Below are 19,313 nucleotides of genomic sequence, written 5' to 3'. Positions count from 1 at the left end.
TATTGAAATGAAATGATAGCACATCCAATTGGAGCCTTTTACATGAGTCTGTAACAGGTACACTTTGATACAACTGTTTTTCTTTATTGAAGAAAGAGATACCACTGGATCCACTTAAAAACATTAATCTGTTATAGGTAGCAACTGACATCCTCTACATACTTGTTGGGTGGACTAATAAAATGGGACATTGTTCTTAATGAGTTTGGCTTTAAGTCAATCTCAAAACATAAATGTTTTTTAGCATTTCCTTTTTAGTGGCACTCACTGCTGTCAGTTTGCCTTATGCTAGTTACAGCACAAGAACGTGGATCAGGCTGATGGCATCAAGGCAAGTACAGTAAATGACTGAACAGCGTAACTTTTAAAGTACACTTACTCGTCTGTATTTTTCTCCATCAGAAAAAGGCCTTGCGAGAAAAATGGCTCTTGGATGGCCTTAGTTCTCTCACTCCAAAAGAGCAAGAAGAAATGCAAAAGCAGAATCAGGAGGACCAACAAAAGACTCATGAGCTGGAACGAGACATTTTCAGGTAGGGTACAAGACCTTTTCAAGTACGGTAGTACCCCTGCCCTTCTGTTTGCATTACAACTGTCCCTTCTTACAAGTCTTTCCTTATTTTGCAAAAGATGAAAGTGTCAGCAAGAGCTTAAATGTATGCAGTTCGATGTACAGAGTAGAGTAATCTTTGTTGTATTTTCTAGTCAGCTAGAATTAGAGAATACAAAATGCAAGCTTCCATACTGTGAATTTTTATGAAATTACACAATAAATACCTGGCAAAATGTTTATTTCTCTCATTCCAGATACCCCTTCCATGCTATACTCACTAGATGTGAGCTACAATATATGGGTTTTGCTCTGAGATAGCAATTGTTGAATCAGAATTTCAGTATCAGTAAATAGTTTTAAAAGTTCTTCAGTTTCACCAGATCCTGCACAGCCTTTAGTACCCGACTTTTACTATAACACAGCACTTCAGAACAGTGCAAGCTGCCCAGCTCCATTAGTATCACTTGCCTTATTTTCTCTTATCTTTCATTCTGGTTTGTCTCAATTTATTCTCAGAAGCCTGTTATAGTAAAGGCCTTTTTCTACCTTTTATTAGAGACGTTCCTACAAATCTCAGCGCCTAGTGCCTCACTACCACACTGGGCTAACATCAAACTGCATAGACATCTCACATACAACTCCTTTATTTACGAACGATATGATTCTAGGTGCCTGTTAGCTGCAGCTAGCCTTTCCCAAACACCACAGGGCTCTGTACATCATCAGCTCCTTCCCTGGGTCCAGGCATACTGACCGGTACTACCCACCAGCACTCACAGAAAAGATTAAGTGTTTACATTTATTTAGATTCTGTAAAGTTTCATCATCCTTTCTTGATGTTTCTTCCTCTATCTCAGTACAACACAGCCTTCCACCATACTCTTCCTCCACTGTCCTCCTACACACACTCTTCTGGCAAAGCTGTCACCAAGACTACCTCCCCCAGCTATCTCCCACCCACTTCCCTCCTTACTCCATCTCTGCAACACAAATGATAATGGTCTTGGCTGAGAGGCAGCAGCCTAGTGCTAGTTTGTCCTATAATTATGCTGACTTCTTGCTCAAAAGCACTTTTCTCCACAGAACAGCTCTTCACGCACCTCCGTAGAATTCTTTGTTGCGGTGGTAGGAGGTAGACAGTGTTCTCTAAAAACAGCCCAGCAGGTTGTGATTATGAGGACCTGCAAGAGGGGTCCCTGTGATGGTGTGATCACCAGGAAAGAGAACTGTGTGGGGAAGGACTGGCTCAGGAGCAACCACCCCACTGGAAGTTCAGCCCTTCTCCAGGCACTGGGAGGATAGGGTAGATTTTCAAAGTCCTGCTGACTTTGTGTAAGAGCTGGAGGTTTAGCAGAGCTCTCCTTTATGCCCTAAGAAATGCGGTGATGGGCTATCTTTAAAAACAACAAAAAGAGAGGTTTAAGCCTTTAAGTCTCAGAACCAAGTTGAGAACTGGATTTGGTGTGTGGCTATGTTGTGGGAAGGATGCTTTTATTCTCCTGACATAACCTACATCTACACTCTTGCCAATTCATTTGATGACGCTCAAACACAGAACAAGTGTTATAGTCAGGGTCTGTGAATGTCTAAGCCCCTAAAAAGGGAAGTTACTGAACTCCTGACATATCGATTGCCTTAAAACAGTGAAATAGTCTAGGAGGAAATGTACTCTATCTCCAGCATCCAGCTCTACTCTGTCACCTCTTCACATACCTTTAGGTTTCTCTGCCCCGAGTCATTGCAACTGAGCTATCTCACAGCAATGCTGGCAGCAGGGCCCTCCTGTCCTATCCCTGGGAAGACTTGGAATGTAGGATTAGGACCTCAAAACCTTCCTATAATACTAATTCAGAGATTTCAGCTAATAGGGTTGATTATTCACATACATAATGTCACCTCCATGTCTCACAGAATCCTGTGTTCGTAACTACAGTTGTAGAGTCTTGATAACTGTTTTTGTAATTATTGTCCTGAATTTGCCATCAGCTCAATGGCCTTAATGTTTATGCCCTCAGAGACCAAAACCGAACATGCATAGGGAGGCTCTTCACTCCTCTGAATATAGCCATATAAACTTTTTTTAACATTACTAGAACTTATTGCTATTACAAACAGTGAAAAAGCAACCCAACTGGGGCTTTAGATCTGAAAGCCTCCTTTAATTCCTGTAGGTAAATTAGCACCACAAAGGAATATTACCTCTGCTTTAATTCTAGATCGGATCAAAAGTTGAAAAGGCATTAAGTTTTTCTGAATTAGCAGCTTCCAGGTCTTTTAAAAGATGCTCCTAGGCATTTAAAGGAAGATTTCTAAATGTATTTGTGCTTTAAGAAAGGAGAAATGAAAGTGCCAAACCCATAAACCCATCATTTGGCCCTGATTGCTTTCTTAAATCACAACACCAATCCTGGAGTAACACCTCAGCCTGTTTCTGTGTTTTGATAGTTACAAGGACTAGATGCAGATAACCCTGAATGGCAAGACTGCACATTCAGTACTGCATCACATCACAAACAGCGCACACATTACACCAAACAAGACGGAGGCTCCTCAGCCCATACACTTGATGTGTGCCTGAGCCTGTAACAGCCTAATTATAGAAATGTGCCTGTTACCTTCCCACTGGAATTTTTGCCAGACACTTGGTTAACATTCAGCATGTACAAACCCCCGCCATTTTAAAATTCCTTTCCCATGTAGGTGGGATACAGGGATGACAGGTTTGTTTTGTTGTGTTGGTTTTGGTTTGTGGTTTGCTATCTAGTTGGGGGTTTTGTTTTGTTTGTTGTGTTTTGGTTTTTTAATAGTTTCTATTTACATGCCTGCATTAGGGAGAAATGTAATAGGTACGAATTCTTCTCCTACATAGTTCCAGATTCAGTTAATTACAAGCACAAGTAATCTTTGTATAATCTACATGGCTGATACTCTGACAATTAACCAGCAATTTAAATGCTAACAAAAATGAAATTAGTTTACTTGCAACTGTAAACACTAATAGTGGAAAAAGTTGCAATAAATGTAAGATTGTGGCCTTTCTCCTCTTATTAAAAATATTATTCTTTCTCCAAGAATATAAGACTATTTGTTTTACTAGACTTGCTTAATGAAACTTGTGAATGGTTCCTCTTATGGCTTCATATATGCTGCTCTTTCATGGCAATTTATTTTTTTCATGGCAGACCAGGTAGTTCCACAGCCGTTTGTTGTTAATACCAGTTACCAACTATTTTTTCCTGCCCATGACTTCTCCTGGGATGCTCCACCAAATTGCTTCCTCCTTAAAACAATTCCTACTTCTTGACATACATCTGAAATACTTCAGGTTATTTGTGGTCAAATGAATCAGACAAATTACATCAGCATAAAATGAAAAGATTAACTGACAAAGAGTATAACACAAAATGACACGCTGTCTTCACTCTTACAATAATAACTTCACAGGATAATACAGCCTAGAAAATGAAAATCAGTATAGAAATGCTCCTAATTACATTCCTGAGCCACCCTGAATTAAGAAGGCTTAATTCACCGTTGCTGAAGCTCTAGAGACAGTTTGGAGGTTTGTAAGGCCTTGATATCAAAAGAAATACTTGCATTACTGATACACTTACTCTCATAACCAAACAGTCTATGCAACTTAGAGTCCTTGGCAGCTTTTACCTTCACCAATACACAAAGAACTCAGGTAAGGGCATTTGATTTCACAGATGGAGAATGGAGGCAGAACATCACACCTGGAGTCAGGTGGGAGCTCCCCTCTGAACTAGGAATTTAAGCAGGTTTATTCACATTGAGCATCTTTTGCTATAAATTATACCTCCTACCACTCCCTCAATAGCTGTCTAGCAAAGGCCTCTAGAAGAACATCCATGCTGCCTTCCAGATATCGTTATGTTTTGTTTAGACATACCCAGCCCAGTTTCAAACCAGTCAACAGTGATACAGAAACCTAGTAATACAGAGTTCAGTATGAACAAAGTCCACAAAAAAGAACAAAATATGCACCATACAGTGCTTGCACACTGCTTTCGCTATGCCATAGATAGCACCCAAGTTAAGAAAAGCTTGCTTGACTACATATATGTGAAATCGTATCTTTGACCTGCCCTGTAAATCAAAGATTGCTAAACTGATCATGTAGACACATGTCATGCAGGAGCAGTAAGATACATTATTGAGAAGCTCAGCAGAATTCTTTCTCTGGGCATCTGATTATTAATCTTCGCTTGATTCAGACAGATTCTGTCCGCTCTGATTATTCTGCACGGGGTTTACCTTCAGTTAAAAAACCTGAATCACTTTCAAAACTTTTGAATACCCTTAGACCAGTCTTTGTTTCTTTCTGCTGAGAGGACAATCACAATTGCAGGCAGATTATTTACAACAGTGGCATGGGCCTTTCAATCACCCTCCTAAACAGCACCTCTGTTTTGAGACATTCTTACTCAATTGTCAAATAGAGCTAGTGTATGTCTGCTAATCAGTTCAGATTTGAGCATTTTTTGATAAAGGGGAGAATTTCATTCTTTGTACCAACATCACAGTGAATAGCAAGTGGTCTGAAACACCTTGCTGACAAAGAGCTGAATACTCTGTTTACAGACCAAAATTAGCATTTACATTATCTGTCCTATTGACCCCCTTTACACGTTACAAGTTACAGGTGAGCATGTCCTTGGTCAGGGTACAAGCTGAAAACTTAGGAGTCCCATTTTCTCATTTAATCTGCAGCCAACAGCACTCATTCTTGATGGAATTAGTTGCTAAACAACACACTTAGAAATGCACACACAACATCACGTTAACTAAGGTCTGTTCAATAGTTTATAATGTGATACATGAAGGCAGGCTAAGACTAGATGGACTCTGGAGCTGCTAAAGCATTTGACTCACCTCAGAACATGTGAGGACTTGCTAAACTGCTTTTTCCTCCCAGCCCAGCATTCCCCATGGTGGTATCCTCCTATCTGCTTTTCATTCTTAAACCATTCATTTTTTTCTCTTCTGGGGTGGCAGTGGTGCCAACTCCAGCAGAGCAGCTGGTGGCCAGCAGTAGTCAGGTACACTCCAGAATTTCTTAATTCAGTTACTACTTTGGCAGAGAAACCTCCAATTTAGTATCTCAGCTTCTAAGGTTCCTTCTTCCATCCATACCTCCATGCTACTTGTTTTCCTTTTTCAAATAACGAACACTACTTATGGAGAGAAGAACAAACATCCAAAGGATTGAATTAATACAGTAGCTATGCCATACTTTATTTCTCTACAAGACACAGCAGCATCATTGAAAGATAATTTTTGTATAATTGCTAGCTTAGCTCCTAGACTCTTTCAAGACAAATACAAACTATGATGTAACTTCATAAACAGATCATTGATTTAGAATTTCTAAAGACTTAGACACACCAGAGAGATGCTGGCCTAACTTTTCAGCTGCATGAAGTCAAAAGGACTTTGATTTCTTTGAACTACACAGACTGCATCTTTTAAAAGTTTCCTTTCAACAAATTCCAGTGTGCACACTCACAATATCCTCTGAAAATGAACCATAAAAATCTGTGTTTATACACAAGTATGAGTACCAAAGAGATACTTAAGGTCTAGATGCAATTCCCATTACGTGGGTATGAGAATTTTTCCCCAGCCCCACTAAGCACTTAATTAGTCCTCTTAATCACCATATGAAGTGGGTGTTGGTATGGGTGTGAGAGCATATATAAACTTAAATAATACTTTTCTTGATCTCCCAGATAACCATATGGGGTTTATCATCTTTGATTTATGTGGGGTTATGTTTTCTTTTTCTCCCCCCTCCTTTTTTCTTTTTTTTTTTTTTAATATCTTCCCAGGATTTTTCCTCCTCTTCTTCAACCTGTGCATCTAGGAGTATTTAGAGTCCAGACTGAAATAAACCCATAGTATAAGTTAATGATTCTTCAGTTCATTATGCTTCTGTGAGCTTTCAATGATTAATTTTTGCATTATGATAATACTGCAATCATCTCATGTAAAAATTTCAATATATTAGACAAATATTATTCTGTAAGAAGTGCAAAAATAGCACATGGTCATTGCATTAGTTTCTTTTACAGCCCTCCAAGAGTATTGATCCCCCTCATCACAGAATTTTGACGTTTCAGCACTATAATCATTACCTTTGAACAGGGTCCTAAGGGCATCTTGCAGAGCTCAGGTCCAAAGTGCTATCTGCTTTTAAATATTTTTTTAAGCTTTTACTTTCATCCTGAATGTATCTTTCTTCACATCTCAGTTCTGAGATCTATGATTCCTTTGTGTTTCAAAAAAGAGGATATTCTCGCTGACAGATAAAAGTCCATGTAGTATCCTATTATTGTAGCTATATAAATCTAGGTTTATATAGGGCAAGAGTCACAGTGTTATTATTTCAGACTTCTCAAGCAGTCACACAGGAGATAAATAACGCTTCTCTGCCAGCCTGCATTCAACTTTTCTGGTCTGCTTACTTTAAAGGGATGACAGGCTTCTATTATTAATGTTAACTTTGGTGTAATACCGTGGATCCTAGCACATACTAAACAGTAAATCAAAATGTAAAACAATCTTTTCTGTCAGTGTTATAGGCTATCATTATTCTGTTTGTAACTTTGCCTCAGATCATCCAGTTGTGACTATTCTGACTGATCTCAGCCCCCAGCAGTATCAGTTACAGTTGCCTTAAGTCTACAGTAATCAATTTCTGACATGGATTCAAAACCAATGGAAGACATATTTCACTCAAATACAGAAGGTTTTGAAATTTGCTTTTGGCTTACCTTTAAGTAAAAAGTTCTTCCAGAATCGATCCCAAAAAGAAGAGGTAGATGAACCAGGAAGCTGAAGCTATATGGCACTCACCTACAGCATGAGAAAACCAATTCAAGTTCCAGTTCAGAGTTAAACCTGGACTTGATTCTAGATCTTCATGGAAAAGTTGCTTCCCAACTACTAGGTTAATATGGCAAACTTCTATCTAAAACTTAACAAATATGCACTTACACAGAAAGGAACGGTCTTGACTTGAAAGAGGGAGGGAAAAAAAAAGGATATGGGACACCTGCTTAAGTCACTGCCTTAGAGAAAAGAACTCGACTGAGATACTTTAGCTTAGAGATGTTCTTTAACCAGACGTAGCTTTCTCTATCTCACAAACATACAGAGATTAGATATTTTATCTTGGACCTTTCCGTTAGAACTGTTTTGTCAAACATCTTAGAGCTATGAAAATAAAAACCCTAATTAGGAAAAGATGCCATAAACATTGTACTTAGCTTTAACATGTGAGTAACCATATAACATAGATTTAACATATAGCAAAAAAGGGAGGGAAAGGGAGCTGTGACCATTTTAAAATAATGTACAGACCTACAGCAGAAGTAAATCGCCCCAAAAAAATCTGGACTGCTGAGCTTCAATCTCCCTTTTACATAATGATAAAGGTTTCTTAAGAACACAGTTAGCCCATCAGCCAAGTCGCAACTGGCAAGACACTTCCGTTTTGCATTGCTAAAATGTGACAGAAATAAGTCAATTGCTGAATATCCTGCTATCTAGAGAATATCCAAAGTTAGTGTATTTGTTATTCATAAGAGGAAGGCTTGTAGTCTGTCAAACAAAGGTCTTGCTGACTAGACCTGGGTACAATTAAGGCTCCTCCTCTAACAGATCCTTAAAAAATTGTTCCTTACTGTTGGAAGTCTCACCTAATTGCAATCAGCACCTGATGCACCATGTATTCACCTATGTGAACTACCCAATTTTCTCTTGGAAATTCATCGGTAACACTCGTAAGGATATTACTTGAGCGAATGCTGCAAACATCAACCTTCCCGGCTGCTTGTCCTAGCACACTGAACCAGTGTGTCTTACATGACTGCTGTTCTGCTGAAAGGGAATGCTTTCCAGAAACAAGGTTTCAGCACTTTTCCCAGAGAATTAAGTACACAAAATGCTGATGAGTGAGAAAGAACAACACATGTATGTCTGTTAATAGGTATAGTCTATTATGTCTAGTAATTAATACACAGCCCCCAAAAGAAGCCCTTAACACTTGCTAGTATTTTTAAGTCTGTAGCTACACAAGCTCTGATCTAGTCTATCAGGAACACTATAATAACACCCACCCCCATCAGCAATAACTTGCATTTGTAACCAAGATTTCTTCCGCGGAAGAATCAAGCTTCAGGCTGTCAGTCAAGCACTGTTACACTTGTTTTACCAAAGCAAAGAATTTTGAAATCCTAGAACCCATGTTCACACATGCAAAACCATGGAGAACTGCCCTGGCATCTTGGAGCTGAACATACACACCTCTTTGAAAGCCCCTTCATCGTCCTGGGTGTTTGTAAATTCTTCATTTTCAATCCCAGTCAGACTGGAAAAAAAGCTTCAGAATTTAGACTCTTGAGCATCCTCCCACTATGAGGTTGCTTAGTTTTCAAAATCTACAGAATATGAAGTTATCACTTCCTAAAAGTAGCCTGAAAAGCACATCACTATTATGATTTCTAGCTGTACTAACTCACATATTAGAAAATTAGTTAAGAGCTGTTTTATGTATAAAAAGTACTTGAAAATGTCATTATTATTTTATAAAAAAAAGTTATACCTGTTCTACCCCTCAGAAAAACAAATGTAATTTGATTTTCATTGATAGATGTGGCTCTTCTGGAATTGTAACTTCTAGTTATAGATTGACTAGAACTTTCCTCCACAGGCAATCCTCCTGAATACAGTTTAGCTACATATAATAAAATACAGCATATAAGGTTATGTACTCTAGCCCTTTAAGTACTACCAGGTACAAGAACATCCTTCTGACATTCTTACAACAAAATTTGCTTCTTTTCATCATGTGTACAGGTACACATAAAAAATAAGACACAAACTCATAATCCTGGTGTCTGTATACTAGATTCCTACATCTTAATTACAATGAAGTAATCACATCTCTTGAGATAATGTAGGAGAGAAAATTTGCTTAGAGATGAGGAAATCCTGTGGGGCCCTATATTTCTTATCTATTCCCTCCTGAAAAATAAGTTAGTTTCAGCCACTGTTTTCAAAGTAGGCTCAGAAGGAATCAATGGCAGGTACATGGGGGGGGGGGTGTGTGTGTGTGTGTGGAAAAAAAGAAGAAAGAAAAAGAGAGAGAATACCATTTCACACTGTTTCCTGATGCATATGAAATTATAAGATGATTTCATATTAGAGCAAAAATTTGTCAGGGTAAGTAGAACCAGCCCCACTAATGTCCATATTCACAACGTATTGAATCTGCGATGTTATTCTCCGCCTGGTATTAAATCAAAGGGAATTATGATTGCAGACTGGAGAAGGAAATTGAGGCTCTGGAAAGAGAGGAAATGGAAGTCTCAGCTAAGGAAGAAGCAATTTTAAAGAAACTGAAATCTGTTGAGAAAACAACAGAAGACATAATAAAGGTTAGTGTCAAATTACTCCAGAAGAATTCATTACTCGTTCATCATAACCAGGGGAAAGGGAATTAGCTGGTTCCTGTGAGTGTCTAAGGTGACAGTAGTTCAAATACAGAAGGGGTCAACATGTTACACTATTCAAGTGCCCAAATGTCTCCATTTGCTGGTTTATGGGGGTGGGGGAGCAATTCCTATCGTTACTCATCTATAGCACAGCTCAAAAATACAGCACTGCTACTAACCAGCAACTTTGCATGTCAGCCAAAGACAGACATAACAGGTACAGAGTGGGTACAGAGGGTGACATAGTCATCATACTCCTTTAGATGATGTGCCCAGTTAAACTGCATCATGTTTCCCCACCCCCTCCCCCCAAATCCCTGAGGTTATAGTGAAACCTGACTTAATATTATCATTAGTCTCTGTCAAAAAGTCATTTTGAAATTTGAAAATCACTTTAAACCATCTCAAAAAATATAGTGATGAAACTAAACTTCAGTTCTCCGGTTGCTCTTACACATATACTCTCTCTAAATAAATGCAGGGAGATAAGCACAACTGGAAAGTCAAAGTAGAGCCTTTGACAATCTTTGAAGCCAACCAACCAGCTTGGGCCACAGTGTGAGGCTGAATCACCAATTAACACTTTTGTAATGTCCTGCCCTTCTCCATCTGACTTGGAATCATATCAGCGAAAAAGACCAGAAAAAATCTCACCCTCCCTTACCGTGCTCCAGCTAGGCAGTTTCACTTTTAGCCCCTTCTCAATATGAAGCTGTGCACACAAAAAGTTAAAACTATCAGTTAACTGTCTAGATAACAACTTAAACTGACTAATCACATTTATTTTTAATGGTTCTCTTTTTCTAGTCTGTGAAGACTGAAAAAGCAGGAGTTGAAAAAGGTATGTTTAGACAAAAAAAAAATTAAAAATGTTCTTGTAGAAGTCAGTGAAAATACAGTAAATGCTTTGTGGATTTTCTTTATTCAGAGGCAGCAGACTACATATACGCCAGCATACCCGACCTTCCCAAGTATTTCAGGCCTTCTGCATTGAGAAGTACAGCACATGCTGCCACCGATGAAGAAAAGAGACAAGGTACGGCTTATTAGTAACTCTAGAAGGTGTCAATACGTGCAAAGACTTCCTACAAATTGACTCTAATACACTTTAGGGGAAGAATAAATATTACAGGATGGGACAATGTTGTTCTCATTTAAGCTGTGTTGTCAGTGAGGTCACCAAAATTGAGAGGTAGGTCACTGGTGTAAGGCAATTCCCATTGGGAATAAGGATCAAGTGTTTTCAACGTTTACACTTCTTTCTAGCATTTCACTCCTCTAGCTGGCATAACTTGAAGTAGTTCCTCCCTTCATATCATACATTTCACATTTTCTAGCCGCACTTACACTTACTGGGCAGCCAGCCGCAGTCTGGTAGTTTTCCAACTACTACAAAGCCTCCCAGCCCTTCTGAGCGCCCAAGACTCTTTAGCCCCGTAGCACGTTAAGCTCTCTCAGCTGCTACTGCCTAGCACAACACCAGGGGCCAAGGTTAAATCTGGCTTTCTCGGTCAATCGCATAATGAAAACTGGCTCCTCAACAGCTTAGTTTTCCTCACAGAATTAGATCCAAACAAAAATATTTTTTTCCACTTCAAGTTTCGACAGGATGGAAGGGGGCATTCAGAATGAGAATCCAATATTTTGGTTACCTATGTGATAATTTCATGTATTCGGTAATTAATTCTGTCGTTCTCTATCACTGTCAGAACTCTTCTGTAATATTTCTTGTGGTTGCTGAATTATCAGTTTGAGCTCTTGTTTCTTTCAACAGCATTGTTTGCCATGGAAATTAAAGTTGAAAAAGACATGAAGACAGGAGAAAACACAGTGCTATCAACAATACCTCTTCCCTCAAAGGAGTTTAAAGAGACAGGAATTAAAGTCTATGACGATGGCAGGAAGTCAGTCTATGCAGTATCCTCAAATGGCAGCACAACACAAAATGGGATGGATGAACTTGCTCCTGTTGAGGTGGAGGACCTGCTCCGGCAGGCAACTGAAAAAAATTCCCAGTCTCCCACAGAGTATCATGAGCCTGTGTATGCAAACAAATTTTGCAGGCCAGTTACTCCTCAGAAAGACAAATTAGTCCCTGGACCAAAACAGGAGGACACTCAGAGAAGAGAGATTAATGGATTTAGCAATCATCAGACAGAATTCTCCTCCAAAACAGAGCCCTTTATACAGCAACATAAAGAGAATGGGCTTGATCTTTCAAAGGTAATAAAGCCCAAGTCTCCCTCTCCAGTACCTTCCCATTCAGTGAAGAAAGTGCACACTAATCCCGAGAACAAGGTGATACATAATGAAGAAAGAAAAGCTGCACATGAGGAATTAAAACCTTACCAGGACACAAGAGAAAGACACAATGAGACAAGGCTTTTAAGCCCCTGCCGTCTTAATGAAACATCCCCTGCACCTCAAGATGAGGAAGATGTGCATTACAGCATTGTCCAAGCTGTACCATGTTACGTGGATGATTCTGAACCAGTAACAATGGTTTTCATGGGTTATCAGCGCATTGATGATGATGATGCAGAAGCAGACCAAAAGTTGTCACGATATGATGGTGTTATTCGTGCAGAATTGGTTATCATTGACGATGATGATGATGATGACACCAGCAAATCTGAGAAACCAGCATACCATCCCATAGGCCACTACAGTCAGGTTTATCAGCCACCAAGCAGGAAAATCACAGATGTCCCTCAGACAAACCCTGTGAGCGGTCTGGGTGCAAGTCTGAACAGGGTACCCCACAAAAATTCCATCTCCCTGCGAGAACAAGAAGAACGCTTAAGCTCACCAACACACCGTGCTCAGCTTCACAGTCAGGTATCTGGAGATGGTACTGAAGATCCCTCACTAACAGGTAACAGAAAAGGAAAATCATGTTACTGCTGTTCGCTCATGTAGCAAACTGATACTATTCTTATCTGCTAGCAACTGTTTCACTTTACTGTTTGGACTGTTTCCTTGACTAATATGCAATTACTAATCATTTCTTTGCTCTTGTTTGTTAACAAATACCAATCTGCATTTCAGTATTGTTTAATTATTTCATCTTTAGCAATGCACTAGTTACCATATCAAAATTTGCAAAATAAACTATCTCAGAAAAGCCATTCCTGTAACCTTCGAAGATTAAAAGTGGTTCTCTTTCAAGTGACAATTAAAAGTTCCATTAATGCTACCTCAATTAGCAGAATTAGTTTTTATTTCTACCAGGTAACTAACAGCATTGCTTCTGAACACTCTCCTCACTGGAATGTTTTTGTGCCTTTCTGCATTCTAACTACTTTCCAGATAATCCAAACTGCTCCTTAAATCTGAAAGACTGTTTAATAACCAAGCTTTACTTTGCATTTTTCTGGAACCAGCATTGCCAACCTTGCATTGACAATGTTTATGTAAGTTTTAACATTTTTTTTTTGTTAACCTGAGTGAGATATTTGTATAGCCTCTGAAAGACAACTAAATAGTTTTCATCACTACATGTGGTTAGTCAATAGTGCTATATTCAACACTTTTACATTCTATTAACACTCAAGGTGCCCATTTCTTACTATAAAGTTTTATAATAAAAGGTTGAAAGAACAATAGCAAGATCTTCCAGAAATACGGAAAGCTCTTCGTTATGATTACATTGCACTTTAAGGTATACAACTGAACTGCATTTAAGTATATTTACAGGACAACAGATCTCAGACAGTAGTCATATTTGCTTCAGGGAAAGAACGCTGTGTTTGAGTTTTAGGAAGATCAGGGGTCCTGATCCCACATTCTATCCCTGCTCCTCTTCCAGCCTATGTTCTGAATAATTTTGTAATTTCACAGCAAATGTGTAAGTTTGGGCCCTGCCTAAAACTGCACTACCAGCCCAGCATTTCTTTACAACACAGCTAAAGCCAGGAGAGGGTGGTCATTGGATCATGTAAGGCCTTTTGAGTATTTTTGCATCAGTATGCACCACTTAGGAAGAGCTGTTCAGTAAGTAACTGATCCCAGTTTACAGGAGTATCACCCTTGTGCAGTCATGCACACAACAGCCTGAAATATTCCAGCAGCGCTGCCCAGCCTTTCCGATCACTGAAGCCACCGCAACTTTCTATCACTTAAAAGGACCTTTGCTCCTCTCAAGCACCAATTCAGCCACCTGTGCACTTCCCTGGTCCTCCAGGACCAAAGGCTGCTGCCACCAACCCTTATGCCAGCAACTGAAAGCAGAAGTAGCTGCTACAGGCAAGATAAACCACTCCAGACACTGCTCCAACCCATTGTATTTTGGGGATGGTCCCTTAACTGCCCCATCATGTATGTATAGGCATGTACTGGAGGAGTGGCACTCACTCACCCAGCCACCCATTGGCTGCTATTGAAACAATGCGTTCATCCTACAGCCTGCTGCATGGTTGCTCCTGAACGGATCTCGGGAAAGAGGTTTCCAAGAAGTAACTATGAGCTGGCAGCACCATTCAGGTGGGCCATGTATAGGCCACGAGATGTTAGTCGAGCACCTGTCTGTAACAATCTTTGCTTATTTTTGCCTCCTGAAAGAAATGTCTGAAATGTCTTCATTTTCCCTGCTACGCTCGGAGACATTCTCAGAACAATATGGGTTCTCCCTCTTTCGAGGTTAGTGGAAAACAAACATTGACTTTCAGGGAGAGGGGGTAAGTGTAGACCTAGCAAAGATGTTTGAGAATCTGTTCCGTTAATATTTATTCGATCTTACCCATTTACATGTAAGTATTCTACACCAGGGAGAAAATCGCAAATTAGGCAAAACCCAGTGCCAATTAAATTAAAAGCAGTTTGGCAACTGCCTCAAAAATACACCGCAACAGTCAGCACTGCCTCCAAGTGAGTGTCTTAAGTGCTCAGATTCTGGAATTAAGCCATATTCCTCTTTACCCCTCCATCTATTTATTGTCACTCCCTGGGACATTTTGATCAGTGGAAAAAGCCAGGAAGTGACTCAATTTTTCCCAAGCAGTCCTGTAATCCTACTGTGACTTCTAAAAAGGAAACAAAACCAGGAAAGCCTCTTAAATCTAGAACAATGTATTACACAGAGTTGTTTCTTAGGGAAAAATTGTTTTCAAAGCAGCCACTGATGCCCAGCCTAGCAGGTTCACCCTAAACACTATTAGTGAAAAGAGGAGAGTCAAAATTATTATTGGTACCTCACCATTCATTACTAAAACAACAAACCATACAAAAAAAAAAATAACTCTCTCTGAAATGAAAGCTTTGGGAGGCAATTGTAGGATTTGAACATTACATAGGCACTAAGTAGTCTCTGAAAGAGAATGGAAAGCAAGGAAGCACAGGACAAGACTAGGAGACAGTCGACGGTCCCTTACGTAGCAATCTTGCTTTAGGAAAGAAATGAACCTTCAGAGCAAGTTACTGAAAAAGTTAGCAATTGTCAAGGACAACTAGGAGGCAGGGGAATTGTTCCATGTGCCAATGTATACAGAGAAATATCAGATTAAATTAGGAGCTTTCAGCATGCCCCCAAACCAACAGAAATGTATGACATACCTCTTTCCATATGGGACCAATTTTCCTTTCCCTATAAGTTTGGTGGAGGACCAATATCTCCAAGTATGCGCCCTCACATAAAAAATACAGAGAGAAGGATGACAGTGCTATAATTAGGACACCAGTGTTTTGCGTTATTAGAGTTTATTTTCTTTTTTAAATTTCAGTCAAATGAATTAGTATGCAAATGTTTAGAAGATTCAATACTCATCAGGGAAACTAAAAGTTCAAGGCAGGGGGGAAGGCTAGACATAGTGGAATGAATAAGGAAAGAAAAACTGAAGCCGAGTAGGCAGTAAAACCTGACAGGGTGTTACAGGCTCTCACGGGACACAAAGGTCCACAGCTTTTGGCAGGTAGCTAGTCTAGATGAGATAATTTTTTTTTTTTCCTTACCACTGGAAGCTGTGCAACCTTCAAAAAACAAATAGAGACTTCAGTCCATTTGTGTTGAATAAAGTAACACACAAAAATACTTTTTACTAAAGATTCATGCATACTAGGTTTCTATAATGCACAGAGCAAGACAAAAACAGACTATTGTCTGTAAGTGAAGCATCAGACTGATTGTTCCCTCAAACTACAACAAGGACTTGAATCTTTCAGAATTCCCTGGCCTTCAGACAGTACATGGGGTCTTTGTAAGAGCCAAGCTTAACATCAATGGCCCTATGATATACAGTTACACTCAGATGCTTCAGTGATTTGCAACAACTTCAGCATTCAAAACATAACTTGAGTTGGACATTTGCTGACATGCATAAATCAAATAAACAGCTGCTTTGACCCCCTGTCTCTCAGTACAGACACATACGCAGGATGAAGGAACGAGACACACTATTTTGGGTAACTCTTCAAACCAAGAGGCCAGAGAGCTAGAGATTATTCCCAACTGCATTCTCAGATCAACGTCGGGGGGGGTGGGGGGGGTGGGGGGGTGGATTTTTACACATCAAACTACAGCGTTACATTGCTGTTCTACAAATAACCTTAACATTTAATCATCTGCCCTGCACTGTAACTTTCAAACTAACCCACGTTATACCCAGTTACAGACAACAGCTATACCGATGTTTACACAGATACCTTGTTACTCTGTCAGACTTAAATCAGGAAGATGACTAACTCCCACTGTGACTCACTACACCCGGAAGAGAGGAAAGTTTTCTGTGAACATCAACACAAAAGAAAAAGCTTCCAAACAGTTACAGCTCCCACTGAGGAGTTTAGTTTAAACAAAGAGTTTGTTTAATTATTCATGCATCCTTTTAATCTGTCAGCATCTAGTCAAGAACAATATCGTCTGTCTGCAACGTGTTAGTGAAGGTAACAGAAATATAACAGATATAGAAGAGAGTGTGCTAATTTTCAAATAGTGATGATGGAGTAATTTCTTAATATACTCGCTTTATTGCAAAATTACTAGAACTAATGCCTTCTACTGATTTCTTTCTGTAACACTAAAACCAATGCTTATTCTGCTGGATTAACAACCGGAGGTACGTGCAGTCTTTTATTCTAAATAAGAAGATTTAGCATCAGAAATACAAAGTTAGTCTTAAAATGCAATGGCTTTGTTTGTTTTCTTTTTCAGCTCTGAGGATGAGAATGGCAAAGCTCGGGAAAAAAGTCATTTAACAGCTGTAATGACAGGGAAGTAAAATTTACTACTCCAAGCAAACTGAAACTAAGAAGAGTTTCTTAACACACCTTTTTTGGATCATAATGCTTATTTTGCTCCTCTGTTTTATGCATCTGGGTTATTTTGCCCTCTGCATAATCCAATGGACATTAACAGAATTTTAGATTTGACCAATTGCCACAAACACAAATGACATCCTGGGTTTTGCTGAAAGTAGTGGGAAGTTACCCAAGACCATAAATGCAGTGTATATCCAAATATGCAGACATGTGCATATCTGTTCCCACAATCAGAAATATATTGTTGCTATATACACAAAGCAGATAAACATCCATCTCCACAGAACTTCATAGACATTGTCTCACTTCAAATGTGCCAATCTACCTGATTTTGATTGAAAATGCTGTCCCAGCATTTTTCTGGTAAAAGCATTGGTTAAATAAAAAAATAAACATGTGAAACAGGATCAGGAAAAATGTAAATATAAAAGTTGGTTTTCAGTCATACCACCTTGGCCAAAATTTAAAGCATTCCTTTCTAAGTGAGAGCAGAACAAACCAAAAATAGTGAAGCTGGCATTTAAATATTTAGCCACCTTCTAGAGCTCCATACTCCACTGACCTTTCCATTTCATATATGACAGTATAGCCATCCTCAGACCCTGCTCCCTTCCTCATATTACGTACACGCTGCCCACCCACAACCTCACATATCCATCCTGTGCGTAACACTAGCCTGACCCCCAAGCATGGTTTCACCTCCTAGCTTGCTCAAAAAGCCCTGCTTTTCCAGGAAACTGGTTGCCAGACAGGCAGTGCCTGTCCATCAAAAAACAAACAAAAAAACCCCACAAACCATAACCCAAAAAACCCAAACCAACCAAAAAACCCACCAAACACACACCCAAAACTGAAAAAATACTGAGGTTTCAGTTGGCCAGAGAGCTAAAATTAGTACAAGCCTCCTATCAGAAATGTTGAATTGCCAATGGCTTGTCCTGCAGCTGCAACAGGTCTGTTACAGGTGCAGCTGCTGCTGGGCACAGCTCTTCGGCATGGTCCAAGGCTCCCACCACAGAACAAGCTAATTCGTTCCACATGAGGAAGGAGTTTTAAGGGCCCTAAAAGTAGCCATAAGATACAATTACACCTAGAAGAGTCACATGCAAGTCAGATTTATGATGCTAGGTCTTAGCCAGGTTTGAATCGCTAAACAGATAAAGCTCAGGTTATTACAGCTGACTCAAATTATGCACCAGCAGAAAACCACCATAACTTTTTTGCTGGTCTTCCTCATTTCAAAGGAGGAAACTGAAGCTACTACCTCATACTGAGGCACGACGGTAGTAATCAGCTGACTTGCAGCCTCTAAACAACTTGGTGGCCCCCACACTGAAGTGGGTAATAATCTCAAATTTCAGGACTTGTCAGATATGGTTACCTGGAGATTGGAATAGTAGATAAGAACAAATAAATCTAACTATATTATACTTTCCCTATGTCTATTCTGGTTTTTTTTAATTCTTGTTTGTTCTGTTATTTGTTGGTTGTAAGAGCAGAGGGAGTTACTCTCAACTATTTTTGATTTGTTTTGTTATTTTTACATCTTCTTAAAAGGTTCTTAATAGCATACACCAAAAAGTGAGAAAGTAGGAGTGATATGAAGTAGTCATGAGTAGTTTTTATAACAGCACAGTTTACTATGGACACTCATTCCCTGCCTTCTCCAATAATCTGTGCTGTTAAACCTAAATGATATGGAAAAGGGGGCAAAAACGCCGCTGCCAACATAATATTATTAAAAATAGTTTAAAAGAAAGGAGGCTGAAGGGAGAATGAATGCATAGTAAATCTACAGGTGAAATTCACTACCAGTACATGAAAAGCGATGTTAAAAAAAAAACAAAAAACTCTAACCTTACACAGCATGAGAAGTAGCTGTTATGTTGGTGTTATGAAACTCTTGCTGGGAAGAAAAACATCTGGGTATTATTTTAGATAGTTCTCTGAAAACATTAACCCCATGCTCAGGAGCCACAAAAATGAAG

General features: G+C 39.3%; 1 protein-coding gene across 2 annotated transcripts in view; it reads left to right on the top strand.

Moving 5' to 3' along the window:
• PALMD (palmdelphin) overlaps positions 1 to 18,760 on the top strand; it is a 58,675-nt gene extending 39,915 nt beyond the window's left edge. For both annotated transcript variants that reach the window (XM_055724443.1, XM_005434012.3), the window contains 6 exons: positions 403 to 533; positions 9,903 to 10,017; positions 10,882 to 10,915; positions 11,003 to 11,110; positions 11,849 to 12,949; positions 17,219 to 18,760. In XM_055724443.1, coding sequence (XP_055580418.1) covers positions 403 to 533; positions 9,903 to 10,017; positions 10,882 to 10,915; positions 11,003 to 11,110; positions 11,849 to 12,949; positions 17,219 to 17,262 — 1,533 coding nt within the window. In that variant the 3' untranslated portion in view covers positions 17,263 to 18,760. The remainder of the gene's footprint in view (positions 1 to 402; positions 534 to 9,902; positions 10,018 to 10,881; positions 10,916 to 11,002; positions 11,111 to 11,848; positions 12,950 to 17,218) is intronic.
• The last annotated feature ends 553 nt before the right edge of the window (positions 18,761 to 19,313 follow it).

The sequence above is a fragment of the Falco cherrug genome, chromosome 12 (genome assembly GCF_023634085.1).
Source record: "Falco cherrug isolate bFalChe1 chromosome 12, bFalChe1.pri, whole genome shotgun sequence".
NCBI lineage: Eukaryota > Metazoa > Chordata > Aves > Falconiformes > Falconidae > Falco > Falco cherrug.
Note: the sequence above shows the minus strand (reverse complement) of the source record. Positions and strands in the feature narration are given on the sequence as shown.